Source organism: Carcharodon carcharias, chromosome 5, assembly GCF_017639515.1.
Source record: "Carcharodon carcharias isolate sCarCar2 chromosome 5, sCarCar2.pri, whole genome shotgun sequence".
NCBI classification, from domain to species: domain Eukaryota; kingdom Metazoa; phylum Chordata; class Chondrichthyes; order Lamniformes; family Lamnidae; genus Carcharodon; species Carcharodon carcharias.
Window position 1 is genome coordinate 181,782,793 of NC_054471.1, and position 16,938 is coordinate 181,799,730.

Here is a 16,938-nt window from a genome sequence, read left to right on the forward strand (position 1 = left end):
AGGTAACATACAAGTTCAACGGATAATAGGGAAGGCAAATGGAATATTGGCCTTTATTTCAAAGGGAATGGAGTATAAAAATAAGGAAGTCTTGCTAAAACTATACAAGGCACTAGTTAGACCACACCTAGAATACTGTGAACAGTTTGGTCCCCTTATCTAAGCAAAGATGTACTGGCATTGGAGGCAGTCCAGAGAAGGTTCACTAGATTGATCCCGGGGATGGAGGGAGTTTCTTATGAGGAGAGATTGAGTAGGTTGGGCCTGTACTCATTGGAGTATAGAAGAATGAGAGGCGACCTTTTTGAAACATATGAGATTCTTAGGGGGCTAGACAGGGTAGATGCTGAGAGGCTGTTTTCCCTTGTGGGAGAGTCTAGGACCAGAGCGCATAACCTCAGAGTAAGGGGTTGCCCATTTAAAACAGAGATGAGGAGGAATTTCTTCTCTGAGGGTAGTTAATCTGTGGAATTCTGTACTGTAGAGAGCTGGGTCATTAACTATTTTCAATGTGGAGATAGACCGATTTTTCGACCGTAAGGGAATCAAGGGTTATGGGGGAAAAGGCAGGAAAGTGGAGTTGAGGATTTTGAGATCAACCATGATCTCATTGAATGGCGGAGCAGACTTGATGGGCTAAATGGCCTCCTTCTGCTCTACGTCTTATGGTCTTGGGAACTGTTTTAGAATCTAAAAAAATTCTGAAAGATTGAAGCTAATACATCCACCATCTCTAAAGTGTTGCCCCTTTTAAAACTGTAGGACACAGGTCCTGGGACCCTGGGATTTCTTGCCACTTCATCCCATTAATTTCTCCAGTGCTATTTCTTTACTTATATGGAACTCTTTGAAGTTCCTCATTCTTCTTAGACTCTTGGCTCCCCATTATTTCCAGAATCATTTTTGTGTTTTCTACAGTTTAGACAGATGCATTTAAATATCTGTGTCACTTCCTTATTCCGCATTACAATTTGACCTATCTCTGCCTCTAATAGGCCCATGTTTACTGCCGCTAATTTCTTTCTGTTTACATGCCTATAGAAATGTTTACAATCTGTTTATGTCTCTTGTTAGGCAGTAAGGGAGAATAGTTTGCAATTTTGGATCTACCTAAATCAGGTCATTCCCCTTTAGTAAGGAGACAAGGGCAATGAGGCTTTGTAATTCAGCAGATGCATTTGACTGAAGGTTTTATTTTTCAGCTGCTTCCTGACTCTACTGAGTAAAGCGAGTCTCACATAGGAGAAGCCTGTGCCCAGTAAAAACAAGTTAATAGATTTTTTGGGCCAATTTTGGGACAAGTGCCTCAAATGAAGGCAAATGGCCTTCAAACTTCATTTGGTATAAATGCTGCAGCACAGTCCTTATTTCTTTCACGGGGCGTGGGCATCAGCTGGCTAGGCCAGCAATTATTGCCCATCCCTAATTGCCCTTGAAACGGTGGCAGTGACCCACCGCCTTGAAGCCCTGCAGACCATGTGGTGTAGGTAAACCCACAATGCTGTTAGGAAGGGAGTACCAGGATTTTGACCCAGCGACAGTGAAGAGCTGGCGATATAATTCCGAGTCAGAATAGTATGTGGCTTGGAGGGGAACTTGCAGGTGGTGATGTTCCCATGTATCTGCAGCCCTTGTTCTTCTATGTGGTAGAGGTTGCGGGTTTGGAAGGTGCTATCAAAGAAGCCTTGGTGAATTTCTGCAGTGTGTCTTGTAGATTGATGGTGCACACTGTTGCCACTGTGCGTCGGTGGTGGAGGGAGTGCGTGTTTAAAGTAGTAGATAGGGTGCTGAACACGCGAGCTGCTTTGTCCTGGATGGTATTAAGCTTCGAGTGTTGTTGGGGCTGCACAATTCCAGGCATAGAAAGTATTCCATCACACTCGTGACTTGTACCTTGCAGATGGTGCAGACACAATGAGGTAAATGGCCTCTTTCTGTGCTGTAACTTTTCTATAGTTCAATGGTAGACAGGCTTTTGGGTGTCAGGAGGTGAGTTGCTCGCTGTAGAATTCCCAGCCTCTGACCTGCTCCTGTTGCCTAAGTATTTATATGGCTGACCCCATTCAGTTTCTGGTAAATGGTAATCCCCTGCATGTTGATAGTGGGGGATTCAGCAATGGCAATGCCATTGAATGTCAAACGGAGATTGTTCCATTCTTTCTTGTTGGAGATGGTCATTGGCTGACACTTATATGGTGCGAATGTTACTTGCCACCTTTCAGCACAAGCTTGAATATTGTCCAGGTTTTGCTGCATGTGGACACGGATTTCTTCAGTATCTGAAGAGTCACAGATGGTGTTGAACATTGTGCAATCATCAGTGAACATCCCCACTCCTGACCTTATGATGGAGGGAACATCATTGACGAAGCAGCTAAAGGTGGTTGGGCTGAGGGCATTACCCTGAGGAATTCCTGCAGCAATGTCCCAGGACTAAGATGATTGACCTCCAACAACCACTACCATTTTCCTTTGTTCTAGGTATGAGTCCAGTCAGCGGAGAGTTTTCCCCGATTCCCATTTACTTCAGTTTTGCCAATGCTACTTGATGCCACACTTAGTCAAATGCTCCTTGATGTCAATGGCAGTCACTCACACCTCACCTTTTGAGCTCAGCTGTTTTATAGATAAAATTATAGAGGTCTACAGCACAGAAAAAGGCCCTTTGGACCATTGAGTCTGCACCGGTCAAACAAGTACCTATTCTAAATCCATTTTCCAGCACTGGGTCCATAGCCATGTATATCATGGCATTGCAAGTGCACATCTAAATACTTTTGTGCATGTTTATAGCAAGGCAGTAAGATGGTCAGGAGCTGAGTGGCCCTGGTGAGACCCAGACTGAGTGTCAGTGAGCAGGTTATCACTTGTGAGCATGTGATTATTGATAGCACTTTCAACTACCCCTTCCATCACTTTGCTGATGATCGAGAGTAGACTGATGGGGCGGTAATTGGTCAGGTTGGATTTGTCCTGCTTTTTGTGAACAAGACATACCTCGGCAATTTTTCACATTCTCAGTGAGAGGGACTAAGACTTCACCCTTGATATTTTTATGAAATATTCATAGATATCTTCATGGCTATTTCTAAAATTTCAAAACAAACAACAAACATCCTTAAAATGGCTGAAACTGTGCCTGTCTGTGACCCCAGAACAAAAGAAACCACTTTTCAGTTTTGAAAATATGTCACCTCGTTATCTCTGAGGAGCTACTAATGATCACCTGGGGACTGCACAGCCCAACCTCAAAGGGACCTACATTGAAGGGCTTTTTGTATTTGATAACCCAGACTTGGCAGTGGAGACGGAATGTCTACTAAGACAATGGCCTCCCAAACATTCCTTTTAACCCAAAATGGCAGTCTTGAAGACCAAGCCGAATTCCAGACCCTGGATAAACTTCCTTTTTTGAAGACCCTAGTGAGGGAATGTCATGTGACCTAAGCCTCTGGCTTGTTGAAAAAGTAAACAATGCCTTGCTGAGCTGCATAGCTCAGTCTGCTGTTTAACATCTGACGAGCAGGCCACATTGAAGGAGCTCTGGTCCAGGTTGAACACCTGGCCCCATCTACCCTACTCCTGCTGGAAGTTTTGTACTATCGCCTACAAGACTGATTCATCTCTTTGCCCTTCTCATCTTGTGAAGTCCATACCACCAGAAAAGAGAATTCTACAACATCTGTTTTCAGCCCACTGACCTTGGTGAAGGAATGCCTCATTGGATTCTGGACTTTGGAACCCACATGAAACAATATTTCATTTCACTGTGGTCTCTGCACTGTAAATATTTGTTTTCTCTATTCCCTCTCTTTACTATCTGAATGTGAGGGGGATGTTGTGAACCCTCTTTCGCGTTTTGAGCGTGTGCAAATAAACAAACCCTTTGAGTTCATCCTATCTTGAGTTTGCTGTGAGGTTATTAATAGAATATTGGATCGCACCCAAACTGAGGGGTTGGGAAATACGCTAGCGCTTATACAGAAGGAAACAAATCAAAACATATTTTGTTTACGGGCGGGTGATGAGAGGAGAAATTACTGCTTTATAATTAACCCCCTTCCAGTCCATAACAGAAATTGGGGGCTCATCCAGGGTTACCCATTTGAATTTGACCAGAGTCCAAGTAAGATGTGAGCCAAATCTGATATTAAAAAGCCGATTGAAAACCAAAAAGGAAAAATTTGGCGGCTGGAACAAATTTTAAAATACAAGTAACTTACCACAGCAATTTAAAACCAGATAAAGAGAGAAAGAAAGGGAAGTTCAGGAGAGAGAAAGGGAAAGAGTGAGAGCAAGGGAACAGGAAAGGGACAGTGAATTCCAGGTCTGAAAATTGAAAATAAAGCTAGCATCTCAAAGGGAGAGAGATAGAGACCAGAAAGCTGGAAGCTGCTTGGGAAAACCTCTCTCTACCCTCTATCTGCCTAACCCAAAAACACTTACTGTGGCCTTCAAGTATGCTATATTCGTTCCCAAATTCGAAGGGAGTGATGCGGAGTCATCTTTTGCCACTCCTGAGAAAGTAGCGGGACAGTTAAAATGGCTCTCAGATATCTGGATGTTTTTAATTCAAGGGCAGCTGCCGGGGAGAGCCCAAGAGGTCTAGTCCATGCTGACTCCTGACGTGTCCATGAATTATGGGCAGATCAAGGCTGCCATCCAAAGTGCCTACGAGTTAGTCCCAGAGGCACACTGCCATCAATTCCAGAACGCTCGTAAGAAACCCGCACAAACCTAGCTTGAGTTTGAATGGCTGAAGTAAAACACATTTGATTGATGGGTAAGGCCCCTAAAGATCTCGTGCGCCTATGAGGGATTGCGTGAACTGTTATTGTTGAAGGAATTCGAAAACTGCATGCCCTCAATCCTGCGAATATACTTAGATGAGCAGAGAATCCTCACAGCCTGGGATGCAGCAGTCACAGCCAACAGCTGCGATCTCTCCCATAGGCCTGGAAACTAAGGCACTCCATTTGCAAACCATTCCCATGAGCATTGAAAAGATAAGCAGGGTGACCTAGATAGGAAAGGCCTCCCACCCAGAAAGGAGAAGATAAAGGATGGTGCGAGGACTCTTCCTGCAGCCTGAAAGGAGAACGAGGTAAGTGTGTTCCCATTATAATAAAATAAGCCATTCCAAGCCTGAGTGCTGGAAATTGCAAGGCAACCCTGTAGGTCTAGCAGGACTCCATATGACTGGTCTTCCGAAGTTCGTCCCAATGGGTGGTGTGGCAGAGCAAGCAGAGACCCTCGCTGCAGAAGCTTACCAGGGCATGATAGTGTGTCTGAGCTGGACAAACTCCCAGAGAGCTTCCAGAGTTTTGTCCTTTCAGGAACAGTGTCCCCCTACCCTTTCTAAAATGTTGTACTGCTCTGGGACACAGGCCACTCAATCCTTAATATTGGAGGGAAACATAAACTCCCCCGCCCACCCCTGGAGTCTTCCCTGAAGGCCAAAGGCCTGATCAGTGGAGTGGGAGGAGGATCTGTGTCCACAGGGACCTCCATAGGGCCCACAGAGTGTGACCTTGTTTCAGACCCTTCACGGGATGAATTGTCGCTGAACTATCAGTTGCAGGAATCAATTTCCCCCACGGAAACGATTTGGCTGGCAGTGAAGTGTTAGCCAGCAAAAGAAAAGAGGCCAACATCAGCCAGCAGAAATCTGCAGGAGTGCAGAAGGCTGGGGAATGTTTTGAGGCCCAAGAGAGTGAAATAAAACCTGTGACCATTGATCGAGAGCACAGCCACAGCCAGGCTAGTAAAGTTGAGGCCCAGGAAGGGCCAATAGAATTTGAAATAAACTCTCAGAACTTCCCAGAATTAGATAGGGACCAGAGAAGTCCCAGAGCAGGGAAAGATATAGCAAAGGAGATGTCCCCCATAATCAAAGAGCCTGAAGGAAGGCAAGTTATTAAGCTAGAAAAGGAAAAGGTTAAACAGTTGCCTGAAGTATGGCTGGCAGAAGTTTTCTTTCTGTATGTAAATAAGGACAAAGGGAGTCCCCAAACTGACAAACAGTTAGGGAGCCAGATGTTTCCCTCAGCTGAAATGTCACAAGGTATATAGCAGGAGCTGCACCACTTGAGGACAGTGGTGTTCTGGGGGCAGGGAACACGTTATGAGAGCATCCACTCCCAATCTAAAGTCACAGGCTGAGAAGCCATTGATTGGTCTAGCCGACAGCTTTATGGCAAATTTCCCAAATTAATCCAGAAAGAGTGACGGTGAGAGCTCACTTAGTTGAAAAGCGAGAGCTGACCATCCAACAGAGGGTGGCACTGTTCAAAAGACATGGAGCCGAGCACCCCACTGATCAGCAGAGAGATTCCAACCAGATTGGACCCCACACCCACCCACCTTAGTGCAGAATTGTGAGACAACCTGACAGGGCTGCCCGCTGCATTTAAAATGATCTGTAACAACCCACCAGGCTATAACATTGTAGCAGATGCATCTGCCCTTGACAATATTGGTAGGAGTGACCATTGCATAATCCTTGTGGAGACAAAGTCCCAAGTTCACATTGAAGAAATGCTCTATCATATTTGTGTGCCACAATCACCGTGCTACATGGGATAGGTTATGGATGCAGGAGAGGCCCCTTACAGAAGCCAGTCTTCCGATCATTCAGGCCTTTCAGGAGCAGATTGCCAGCGTGCCAACCCATAGCATTTAGCAACAGTAACTGGAGCACTCCAGTGGTGCTCACGCCTGGACATGAAACCGGAATCCCTGAAAGAGGTCAAAGTCCCATTAAAACACCCTAATCCCCTGACAGTCAGCCTTACCACAGTCCCTAGGTTTGAACAGCTGAACCTCCAGGTTACTAAGGTGGACAGGGAGGTTTGAAGCTGGACCAGAGCTGCTCAGCCCTATGATCATAGGACCTGGTACTCAGAATGAGATACCTGGCATTCCCCTGCAGATAGCCCTGAGCAACTGGACCATTTCTCACTCCTTGCATGCTATCCACTCCGTAAATCTTCCAGAACCTTTAGAGGACACTTAATCAGGAGTTGGACAGGCAGAGTTCCAAAACCAATAGATTACGCTTGATCCCCAACCTAAGAAAATTCAGAACCCCAACCCCGGCGAGATTTCCCATAAAGACAGATATGAATCTTCCCAAATCACCTAATCATTCCACATCCCAGGACAGGACAATGTCCTTGCTGATGCACTAACCAGATTTAAAGCTCAAAAAAAAAAGCAGCAGGGTACTGCCATTGTCCCTGCTAGCTGTGTGACTGGCATACTGGTGTGAATGAGAGAATGAATGCATACTTCTTTACTTCCTGAAATAAAATTCATTTTTTTCTTCAAGGCCATGAGGACTGAGGGTCATACAAACTTAGAAGTAGGAGCAAAAGTAGGCCATTCGGCCTCTCAAGCCTGCTCTGCAATTCAATAAGGTCATGGCTGATCTGTTTGTGATTCGAGTTCCACATGCCCATCTATTGCCGATGACCTTTGATTTTCTTGTCTAACAACCTATCTACCTCTGCCTTAAAAATATTCAGTGACCCCGCCTCCACTGCCTTCTGAGGCAGACTGTTCCAAAGTTGCACAACCCTCTGAGAGAAAAAGTTTCTCCTTGTCTCTGTCCTATAAGGGTGACCCCTAATTTTAAAACTGTTCCCCCTAGTCCTGAACTCACCCACAAGAGGAAACATCCTTTCCACGCCCACCTTGTCAAGACCATTCAGGATTTTATATATTTCAATCAAGTCACCTATCACTCTTGTAAACTCCAGTGGAAACATGCCCAGCCTGTCAAACCTTTCCTCATAAGACAATCTGCTCATCCCAGGTATCAATTGAGTAAACATCCTCTGAACCGCCTCCAATGCATTTACATCCTTCCTTAAATAAGGAGACCAAAACTGCACACAGTATTTGAGATGCGGTCTCACCAATGCCCTGTATAACTGAAGCATAACATCCTTACTTTTATGTTCAATTCCTCTAGTAATAAAGGATAGCATTCCATTAGCCAACTTGATTACATGCTGTACCTGCATTCTAACTTTTTGTGACTCATGCACGAGAACACCTAGATCCCTTTGCACCTCGGAATTCTGCAGTCGTTCTCCGTGTAAGTAAAGCTCTGCTTTTTTATTCTTTCTGCCAGTGAACAACTTCACATTTTTCCACATTATACTCCATCTGCCATATATTTGCCCACTCGCAACTTATCTATATCCGTCTGCAAACTCCTTATGTCTTCTTCACAACATACTTTCCTACCTATCTTTGTGTCGTCTGCAAATTTAACTAATATGTCTTTGCTCCCCTCACCTAAGTAATTGATGTAAATTGTAAAAAGTTGAGGTCCCAGGACAGACCCCTGCGGGACTCCACTTGCCACATCCTGCCAATCAGTCTAAGACCTCTCTCTCTGTATATTTTTATAAAATATATATAGATATCCTCATGCTTATTTCTAAAATTTTAAAAACTGAACAGAAATCCTTAAAATGGCTGAAATTTTGTCTGTCTGTGACCCCAGAACAAAAAGAAGCCACTTTGCAGTTTTGGAAATCCCACACCTCGTTATCTCTGAAGAGCTACTAGTGATCACCTGGGGACTGCACAGCCCAACTTCAAAGGGAGCTACATCAAAAGCCTTTTTGTATTTGATAAACCAGGCTTGCCATCGGAGACAGAATATCTACTAAGACAATGGCCTCTCAAGCATTCCTTTTAACCCATAATGGCAGTCCTGAAGACCAGGCCGAATTCCAGACCCTGGATCAACATCCTTTGTTGAAGACCTTACGGTGAGGTAATGTCATGTGACCTAAGCCTCTGGCTTATTGAACAAGTTAGTAATGCTTGCTGAGCTGCATAGCTCAGTCTGCTGTTTAATATCTGACAAGCAGGCCACATTGAAGGAGCTTTGGCCCAGGTGGTCCCATCTACCCTGCTGCTGGAAGTTTTGTACCACCACCTAGAAGACTGATTCATCTCTGTATGCCCTTCTCATCTTATGAAGTCCACACCACCAGAAAAGTGAATTCTACAACTTCTGTTTTCAGCCCACCAACCTCTGTGAAGGAATACCTCATTGGATTTTGATTCTGGACTCTGGAACCCACGTGAAACAATATTTCTTTTCTCTATGGTCTCTGCACCGTAAATCTTTCCTTTCTCTATCCCTCTCTTTACTATCAGAATGCAAGGGGGTGTTGCAAACCTCTTTTTTTGTGTCATGAGTGTGTTCAAATAAACAAACCCTTTGAGTTCATCATCCTATCTCGAGTTTGCTGTGGGGTTATTAATAGAAAATTGGATCACACCAAAACTGAGAGGTTGGTTAAATACTCCACTGCTTCTAAAGAGGGAAACAAAACAACTTTCTGTTGACAGACAGGTGGTGAGAGGAGAAATTAATGCTGTTTAAATTAAACCCCCCCCCTCTCCTGTCCATAACAGTCAGGTAGATATACTGGAATAGCTTAGCTATGGACACAGCTGGTTCTGGAGCACAAGTCTTCAGTACTATTGCCAGAATGCTGTCAGGGCCCATACCCTTCGCAGCATCCAGTGCCTTCAGCTGTTTCTTGTTATCACATGGAGTGAATCGAATTTTCTGAAGACTGGCATCTATGATGCTGGGGGCCTCCAGAGGAGGCTGAGATGAATCATCCAATTGGCACTCCTGACTGAAGATGGTTGCAAATGCTTCAGCCTTCCCTTTGCACTGATGTGCGGCGCTCCCCTATCATTGAAGGTGGGACCTTCTCCACCTTGTAGAGCCTCCTCCTCCTGCTAATTGTTTAAATATTCACCACTATTCACGACTGGATGTGGCAGGACTTTGTTGACTAATTTTTCAAGTCATTGACGATGATGCATGCCATTCCTCAAATTTAATTTGTGCATTATGCTAGCTGCGTTCAAATTGGTTAAAATTTTTGTTTCAAGAGCTAAATGTCTCTGCATTAGCCCTTTCCATGGGAATTGTTTAGATTTTCGACTGATGCATGAATTTCAGGTTGTAACAACTTGTTTCAGGCTAAGCATCAGTTGGGGTTTATTTACCTTTTTAAAATTTAAATTCTGTTAGAAGTTTTTGTGGAATGTCCTTTCTAAAAAGGGATTGACGAATGTCTGTTGGAAAGGTTTTGAAGTCAAAGGTGTAACCATTGATGATCTAATACTCTAGAGGATCATGACTCCTGTATTGAAGTAACCTGTGGTTTGTAGCAAGTCAAGATAGCCTAACCAGATAACTTCCTTTGTCTTTTGTAGCATATTCTCCAGTTGGCCACTAAGACGAGCAATAATTTTACAGTTGATCAACTCGAAAAGCTTTATTCTTTGCTTAGTCAATGCATCTATCGTCACCGCAAAGAATATGACAAATCCCATTTACTTGAGGTAAGCAGTAGGTTTAAGTTCAATCTGATGCTCACTCTATAGGAGCTGTTTACAATTGGGCTAACAGAAATATTATGGCCTGAATTTTCGCTCCTAAGTCCCGTGTGCAGAGTCGGGAAAATTCTTGACTCTCCAAACCAGACTTGGAGGAAACTGCCTCTCACCCACCTCCCACACACCCCATGTACCATCCATGTCAACTCATGCTACCATAGGCCTCCCTCCCACCCCCTATGGCTCCTCATACCCTCCATGTCAACTTATGCCCATCTGCTCACTCCCATGGTCCCTATAGCCCTATGCCAACTTAGTGCCAACTCATGACTACCAGTCATCCCCATGGTCCTTTATAGACTCTATGTCAACTTAGTGCCAGCTTGTGCCAACGCATGTTGCTCCCGCCCTCCACCCACCACCTTTTGTCCTTACACCATCCATGTCAACTCAGTATCCACCACAGGCAAACCTCAGGAGCCATGCTGAGATGAAATAAAGTTTGAGGTATCTATTACATTCTTCACTTGATTTAAAAAAGCACTCTCATTGATAGAAGCCCATTCAATACATTTAAATCCCTTATAAAACAAATTGTATTCATAGCCCCATATCCCTTTATAACCACTTGGAGCTGTCAATCAAGCTTTGAATTTACAGGCTGCCCACTGTGATAATGATAGGTTGTGGAAGCAGTTAAGCAATACTAATACTACAATAAAAACAGAGAATGCTGGAAAAGCTCAGCAGGTCTGGTAGCATCCGTGGAGAGAGAAAAACAGAGTTAACGTTTCGAGTCCATATGATTTCTTTAGAGCTTAGTACTAATACTATAATGACAACCCTCAGGCTTATTTGCAAGCATTGATTTTTTTTTCAACTGAGAGACATGGCAAGCTGTTTTTCTTTTCATTTAAAATGCAGGGGTTTAAATAACTTGTCAGCTCCATAGACTTTATCTACCTTTATGCACATTAGCATGTACCCTTAACAATAACAGAAGAGTACCTGAGCTCTCCAAAAAGCTACTTGACCTATCCAAAGAACTCAGTAAGGTTAGACCTTTTCCTCATATTTGTATGGCCCACGAGTTGTGTTTCAGAAACCTAGGTAAGAAAAAATCCTCCTGTGCTGCATTAGAATGTGCCATTGCCTCTGTGAACTGCAGATGTGTGAAATACATCACATCCGTTTCCTCCCAATCCCACCCCCCCCCCAACCCAAGCGAAAATGATGGGGGCTGGATGTGGGTGTGGGACTTCCACATTTGGGGTTCCGGCATTGTTTTGGCTAAGGCGCAAAGCCCTTTTGTCTCCATGAAAATTCTGATGAAAGATCGTTGACCTGAAATGTTAACTCTGTTTCTCTCCACAGATGCTGCCTGGCCTGTTGAGTGTTGCAAGCTTTTTCTTATTTTTATTTCAGATTTCCGGGATCCATATTATTTTGCTTTTGACTTCAATACTTAGTTGTGCAAGTAGTTATTTGTTAAAAAATTGAGCACCAATCATTGGTGTTGAGAGAATAGTTACTGAAAGTTAGGAAAATTGGTTACATTCTAGTCATTAATTTATGAAGCTATTAATAATAGAGTAGCTAATTGTACCTACTATGACTAATGTAAAGACCTAAAAAAAGTAAACAAAAGTCTCTGATTATAAGAATGAAATCTGCAAATTAATTTTGGTGGCACATCATCATCATCAGCATACTAATCCATGAACCCCACCATAGTTTAAGCCTTGACCTTCTGTGAACTTTAAAATATCTTTAGCGCCATTAAACTGTTTTATAGATGTACTGCATTCCAGATTGTTTTTGAAACTATTTAGTTTGCTATTTCATGAAACTGACTTGGCTATTTTTCTCTAAGCAGTTAATTGGTTTTATTTTTGGATCTGTTTGCTGCAGCTACAGTGATTGAGGATTTTATATCAATTACCATTTTTTTCAAGTTAAAACTGAAAATGGTTTTCATCAAAAAGAATGCTCTTGTCCTTCATTATTTATATTTCGTTTTGGTGTTTACTTCACTGAAAATCTGTTTGCTGCCAGATGAAACAATGTTATAGCATAGTGTGGTGCAGTTTGAAAGATGCTCATTAATGTCTTTTTATAATTTTGATTGATATAGGAAATGGAGAATCTATTAAAGACCTTTCATACATTCCTGTGAACCTTTGAAGAGGAGCAGGTTCATCACATAAACTGCTTGCAGGGAAGCAGCCTTCTGAGCCATTCAGCAACATTCAGAGCCTTGGTCTTAATCTCTCTCTCTTTGTGAATTGGTGCTATTGTCTCAGGTACCTGGAACAGACCAGCCTACAGAACCAAACTGGACATGATTGAGATTACACATTCAAAACCACTTGCCATCACTGTTGCACAGTCTGGTGCTATAAAATATAAAGGTGGTTCTCATTGGTTTTCCTCCCCAACGTTAACTTGCCATCATTGAATGCAATGGAGCAAAACTTCATAATTTAAGAAACTGGATAGAGTGATTCAGCCTATTTTATTAATTTTTGACAACATTTAGCTTAAGATTCGCTTTTATATTGATGGATTTTGGAGTTTTGAATGTTCATTTTGTAGTGGATTAAACCCTGTCGATGCTTGCGTCATGATAAATAGCTGGAGTAACTGGATGCAATTTTGAGAGTAATTTTAAAGCCACTGATCGCTGTCATAGTGTAGGCTTTATTCCTGAACTGAAGCTGGTGTTTTGTTTTCTTTCTTTCTAAGCACAGAATGTGAGAATTAACACAATTGCAGGTCCAGTGTTACAAGACCCACTATCCAAACATCCACTACAGCCTCTTCAAAATATAAGGTGCATTACAACAAGATATGCAAAACATACTCACTTACAAAAGAACAGTGATCTTGGACTACTGCAGCTATATGTTGAGCTACCTCAGCTTTTTCAGTCACACAGTTTACCAGTTACCATCAGTGTTTACTGAATACTGTAAGTAGTGTGTGCGTACTACAGTTTACTTTCTAAAGCTAAGGTACTTGATTATAAGACATTTTTGCAGTTCCTCATACAACTTGCAAATTTTTGGCTTCAAGAAACTGCAGTAATCCAAAGTGCTCTTCAGAATTCCCATCTGAACCTTGAACTCCCAACTTGAATAAATTTCAGTAAAATGACTGCTTAGGACTATCTATTTAAAATGTAGAGAAATAAAAGTTTATAGAAATTTAATAAGACTAATAGGAACTCACATGAATTTCATTGACATACGTTTTCACAGTGATGTTTTCCTTACCTATTTATTGAAGAAGTATAGCTGCAAGAGGGTATTTTACAATCTAAACTACACTAAACTAACAGCATTTTTTATGGAGCAAATTTCGGAAATTGTTATTACAAACTGTACATTTGTTGAAAAACATAGCTGAATTTTGTAGCAAGTTTCTGATTAAAAAGGGTTAAATAGGTCTCAGGAACTGCTGCATCCTTACTGTTTTTGAAATGAATTGTTTGTTCTCTATTCCATTTGCAATTTAACGTCCTGTGCCAGTAGCAGCATTGGTAGCATCAAACAAAACCTACAAATATTTTTACGTGTGTTGTACCAAATTTAATAATCTTTTAAATCTCCTCCCTTACCTGATTTCCCCCATGCCAACTCGTTTTACCTAGATTCCTTTCAACAGAGGATGTATTTTGTCTTTCGCATTTGTTTTATGTCATGTGTTTCATAATCCCACCTCCACTGAATATGGGAATGCCAGGTCATGTAGATGAACATGGGATTCATCATAATATAAGCTTGAATTCCTTTGAAAAGCAGCATTGGCTGTTGTATTTGTACATTTATTTTCCTAGTCATTGGTGTCTTGTTTTGGTTTCATATAAAGGTGTGTCTATTTTCGTTTGATTGCTTAGCTTTGCAACATTAACTATGCTAAATATTGAATTCTATAGTTATTGAGCATTGTATTAAAATGACTTTCCATTTTTTGAATTTCACTTTAGTGTGAGATAATAAGTTATTTAAATGTTTTGTTTTTAAACTTTGGAATTTGGAATACTTTTACTGTAATTTGTAAGCCAACTGCTGTGAAATACTTGAATAAAGGTGAGAAGCAAGAATATTGTTGTGACCACATTTGAATCAATTCATGTAGAAAGCTTTGCAATCTGAAGATGTGATTAAAAGGGTACTTGTGTTAATGATTAATAGACTTCACTTTCTGTGGTGAGTTTAGTGGTCAGTTAATGTGAAAATGCAGGAACTTCCTGAAAATCATGGAGTTGAAGATGAGATGCTGATTTCACAAATCAGATGGCAACTTGAGGTGGTTAGAAATTCAAGGGTTATCTTTTCCTTGCCACATCTTGGTGGCTGATTTGTACATTAATAACAACATGCATTAAATGTAGATATGGGGATGTATTCCCTTATTGCACTTAACCAACTTCTAAATTGTTATGCAAAGTCAAAGCTCCTTTTATTTACATGATTTGTGCAGATCGATCACTAAAGTGTTCCTTTTGGATTTTATCTGAAGAGTAATTCTTAGATAAGTTTCCATGATTACTAACCTGTTATATAATATCGCATGAGATATGTGCTCGAATCTGGTCTTAACGTTTCTGGTTACCAACCCTACATATTAAAGTATGTGTGACAAAATAAGGAGCACCTTTTCATGACTTTATCTAAATATGGTTTAAAACTAACAACTAGCTTTATTTCTAAGGAAAGTTCATTGTTTTGTGACAAAAATGGTCAATGCAATGTAAGTAGCTGTATAATCAGACCATGGCAATGCAAAATGTCTGTTCTTGGTTCTCTGTCAACCTTTTTGCCCAGAAATTAAGTCAAAAATTGTTTGAAGGCTTACACTGATGATTTGAATGGTTAAGTTAAGCAGGGTAACAAACAATGAAGTACTGAATTTAATTACTTTGGCTGAATTGTTAGATATTGCAGATGACAGCAATATCCTTATGCATAACATTTCCATTAATTGTAGATTATTTGTTTTTGGTTTGTCCAAAGACTTCAAAGGCTCCCCGGATTTATGAAAAGCACAACTTCTGAGCTCCAAGGCGGTGTAACTGGGGGTACCCCAGAGATGCATTGGGGACTCTTCCCTCCTCCCCCAGAAGTTCCCATGTAAGGTTTGTACGGAGTTGCCTGGGCAATTGCCCTGCACTGGGAACGATCTGAAAATGCAATTTAAATTGCAAACTTCAGATGGGTCTGACTTACGTGGATAACTACCCAGAAAAAGTTAGAATTAAAACCACTCCTAGCTTCTGGATAACTATTATACAGACCCACACCAACGTCCAACAGGAACTCCCAGCCCCCAAAGGACTTCTCTCCACTGCCTGACTACCACCCCCTTCATCCCCCCTGCAGCCCCCCCCCCCCCCCCCCCCCCCCCCCCCCCTCCCCCCGCCCCCCCAAACCAGGACACACACTAATCTCTCTTTTCTCTACTTTCCCCACCCTAAAACCAGGGGACTCTTTTGCTCCCCACTCACCAAATCCCAGGGGATTCCTCCCTACTCCCCAACTAACTCCATCCCCTGCAACTCCAGGGGACTGCCGATTACTTCCCCCCTCTCCCCACTGACAGGTCAACGCTCCCCACAGTTTGGTAACATTGTCAAATATTTAAATTTTACCCTGCATTCTAATATCCAAGGCACCTTATATGTATCAAAAAAACTAGTGGCCCCCTAGTACTGACCCTCGGAGCACACTACTGTTTCCCATCCTTCAATCTGAAAATCAACCATTTACCATGACTTGCCGTTTCCTGCCCTTAAGCCAATTTTTTATCCAGCTGGACACTGACCCTTCCATTTCATGAGCCTCAATTTTGTTACCCAGCCTTTTATGTGGTACTCTGTCAAATGTTTTCTTACAATCCATATAGACAATATCCATTGCATTCCCTTCATTAACCTTCTCTGTTACTTATTCAATAAATTAATTAAATTAATCAAGCCTTGTTATGACACAGCCGATGGTAAATGCTGAGCTGTTCAAATCCCGGGGGAAATTTGAAACAACTGTCACAACTGATTTTCAATTTGCATAAATTTCGAGATGCGTGCCTTGACTTCAGTGGTAATAAGACCACCAAGTCTTATAGGTTTTTACAAAACTAGATTAAACATTTATTAATAAGAGAAATGATTTTAAATACATAGATCTACAAATTACTACTATAATAAATTCTAAATCCCCTAATCAATCTAACTCCCAGTTACACTTCCGTTAAGGCATCAGTAAGACAGATTTTAAAAGACCCAGACAAAGAAACATGATACCCTAAACAAGTGGATTTCCAAGTGAGTTTTCTTAACTTCAGTCCTTTGAAGACAGCAGCTTGAGGCACAGATACTGAATGCTTTTTTACACACTTGTACAATCTTAGAATCTTTATAAATACCTTCCTCTTTGAATGCAAATACCCATTGTTTCATTATTGTTATGACACAGCAGTTGGTAAAGGCTGAGTTGTTTAAATCCCAGAGGGAAACTTAAACAACAACTGTCATAACCTATATTTTCAATTGAT

The 16,938-nt window shown here is 41.8% G+C and overlaps 1 protein-coding gene across 5 annotated transcripts in view; it reads left to right on the top strand.

Annotated features, from left to right (window-relative positions):
- The window catches only part of atad2b (ATPase family AAA domain containing 2B), a 183,018-nt gene extending 168,530 nt beyond the window's left edge, over positions 1–14,488 (top strand). For 3 of the 5 annotated variants that reach the window (XM_041187558.1, XM_041187560.1, XM_041187559.1), the window contains 2 exons: positions 10,261–10,389; positions 12,518–14,488. In XM_041187558.1, coding sequence (XP_041043492.1) covers positions 10,261–10,389; positions 12,518–12,559 — 171 coding nt within the window. In that variant the 3' untranslated portion in view covers positions 12,560–14,488. Of the gene's footprint in view, positions 1–8,515; positions 8,792–10,260; positions 10,391–12,517 lie in introns of those variants that run through there. The other 2 variants (XR_005942985.1, XR_005942984.1) reach the window with 2 other exon arrangements.
- The last annotated feature ends 2,450 nt before the right edge of the window (positions 14,489–16,938 follow it).